General features: G+C 33.1%; 1 protein-coding gene across 1 annotated transcript in view; it reads left to right on the top strand.

The window, feature by feature from the left end:
• Nucleotides 1–2317, top strand: part of LYST (lysosomal trafficking regulator) — a gene marked incomplete at its 5' end in the record, with an annotated part of 145646 nt that overhangs the window by 90603 nt on the left and 52726 nt on the right. Inside the window, one exon of the mRNA XM_008587222.1 lies at nt 258–502. Within this exon, the coding sequence (XP_008585444.1) occupies nt 258–502 (245 nt within the window). The remainder of the gene's footprint in view (nt 1–257; nt 503–2317) is intronic.

Genomic DNA, 2317 nt, shown 5'->3' with positions numbered 1-2317 from the left:
TACAAACTTTTTCTTGGAAGTTTCTTTTGATTTCTCCAGCAGCAAAGCGTAGTGGTTAAGAGCCCAACCTTACAGGAAGACCTGGATTTGAATCTCAGTTCTCTACCAGTTAATTTTATGGGGAAAAAAATATTTTCTTGGAGGACTTGAGACTGGTAACATGTTTATAATTTCACACGTTCTCTTGAGAAAAGTGTCAGTAAGCCTAAAAATAATATCTGGGTTTTTGTTTTTATTTTTTCCTCCTTCCCTTTCAGGTTCGCAATGATGTGTACCACAGTATACTCACAAATAACCTCCCAAATCTTCTGGAATATGGTAACATCACTGCTCTGACAAATTTATGGTATACTGGACAAATTACTAATTTTGAATATTTGACTCACTTAAACAAACATGCTGGCCGCTCCTTCAATGATCTCATGCAGTATCCAGTGTTCCCATTTATACTTGCTGACTACATCAGTGAGACACTGGACCTCAATGATCCATCAATCTACAGGTAAAAACACCGTCTGAGTATAACAGTATCACCTTTTGGTTTCATCCATATGGTGTATTTATTTCATTAAAGTTTTTATTCTGAAAAATTTCAAACACGCCCAAAAATAAAATGACTGTATAATGAGCCCTAATATTCCCAGTTCAAAATTATGAATTATGAAGATTTTTACCAAACTCGCATTACTCTTTTTTTAATTTTATTTAACACAAATCTCAGACATCTTGTTATGTAACCGCTATGTTCTACAGTGTGCATCTCTTAAAAAAAAAAGGACATTTTCTTACATAACTACAGTGCCATATCACATCTAAGAAAATTAACTATAGTTCCATGATATCATCTAACATCCAGTCTATTTTCAAATAGCCGCTATTATCCCAGAANATCTCAGACATCTTGTTATGTAACCGCTATGTTCTACAGTGTGCATCTCTTAAAAAAAAAAAGGACATTTTCTTACATAACTACAGTGCCATATCACATCTAAGAAAATTAACAATAGTTCCATGATATCATCTAACATCCAGTCTATTTTCAAATAGCCGCTATTATCCCAGAAATGTCTTTTTGTACTTAGTTGGCTTGAATCAGGTCCACTGTCACCTTTGGTTGCTATATCTCTAAAAACATACATCTAGAATAGCCTTTATTTTTTTTTTGCACATTATTCCTTCTCTTTCTTTTCTCCCAACATTGACTCATCAAAAAAACCAGGTCTTTTATTCTGTAGGATAACATTTTGTGTTTTTTGATTGCTTCCTGTGACGTTATTTAGTTTGTTTATCTAGCCTTTGCATTTCTTAGAAACTGGAAGTTGGTTCCAAAGGCTTGCTTAGATTCAGGTTCAACTTTTTGGCAAGAATCCTTTGTAGGTGGTGATGTGAGCTTCAGTTACATCATATCAGGAAGCCTGCGATACCTCACTCTAATGTTGCGTAGGTTGATGTGTGGCTTCAGGCTCCCATTGAACTTGTATCTAACGGTCTCATCCATTGATGATTAGCGCTTGAATGAATTATTTCAGTAGGGGTGATTTCCCGTTCTCTCATTTTTTTCTAAATTTATTAGAAGAAACATACAAGACAAGCCTAGTTTATTCTGTTGGGAGAGAGAGCAAGGAAACTAATATAGTCTTGTCAAAAGAATTCAGAAGCCAATTTGAAATGGCTGTCATTGTCAGAGATAGGACAATCTGAGAGTTAAAAAGAATAATGACTTCAAGTAATTGAAACACATTGAAATAAACAGATACATAAGTTCATAATGATACTTTTTAAAAGGCAAAAGAAATAAAGCAAAACAAAACTCATTGATCACATTGGAGGTAACTAGGGCACCAATTTCTTTGAAATTGGAGACTTAAAGGAAAAGAATTCAGCATTTATTCTGCCTCTCCTGTACAAATTATATTTTAGAATTACCAAATAGCCCTAGTTGAAGAGGGAATATTTTGTTTATTTAGTTTGAAAAAAATGTTATCTTATTTAGTTTTAAATAAAAACTGACTACAAATATTCCACTTGGTTTATTAGAGTATTTTAGTTAAAACTACCAAAAAATAGGCCTAGTTGGGGTAATTCTCAAGAAATCAGATTCAACTTAATTCATTTGTCAATTTAAAAGAATAAATGGCACGTTATTTCTCTTATTTTTATACACTGTTGGGTAGACATTTAAACATTTTTTACACTGTTGGTATAAATAGATAGTCTTTCTGGAAGGCATTTTGAATATGCATACTCTGGGGAATTTAGCTTCTAGGAATTTTTTTCTTAGGAAATTCTTAAGGATGTGCATTCTACCAGAAAGGTT

This window comes from Galeopterus variegatus, unplaced genomic scaffold (genome assembly GCF_000696425.1).
Source record: "Galeopterus variegatus unplaced genomic scaffold, G_variegatus-3.0.2 Scaffold4292, whole genome shotgun sequence".
NCBI classification, from domain to species: domain Eukaryota; kingdom Metazoa; phylum Chordata; class Mammalia; order Dermoptera; family Cynocephalidae; genus Galeopterus; species Galeopterus variegatus.
This window is presented reverse-complemented; position numbering and strand designations above follow the sequence as displayed.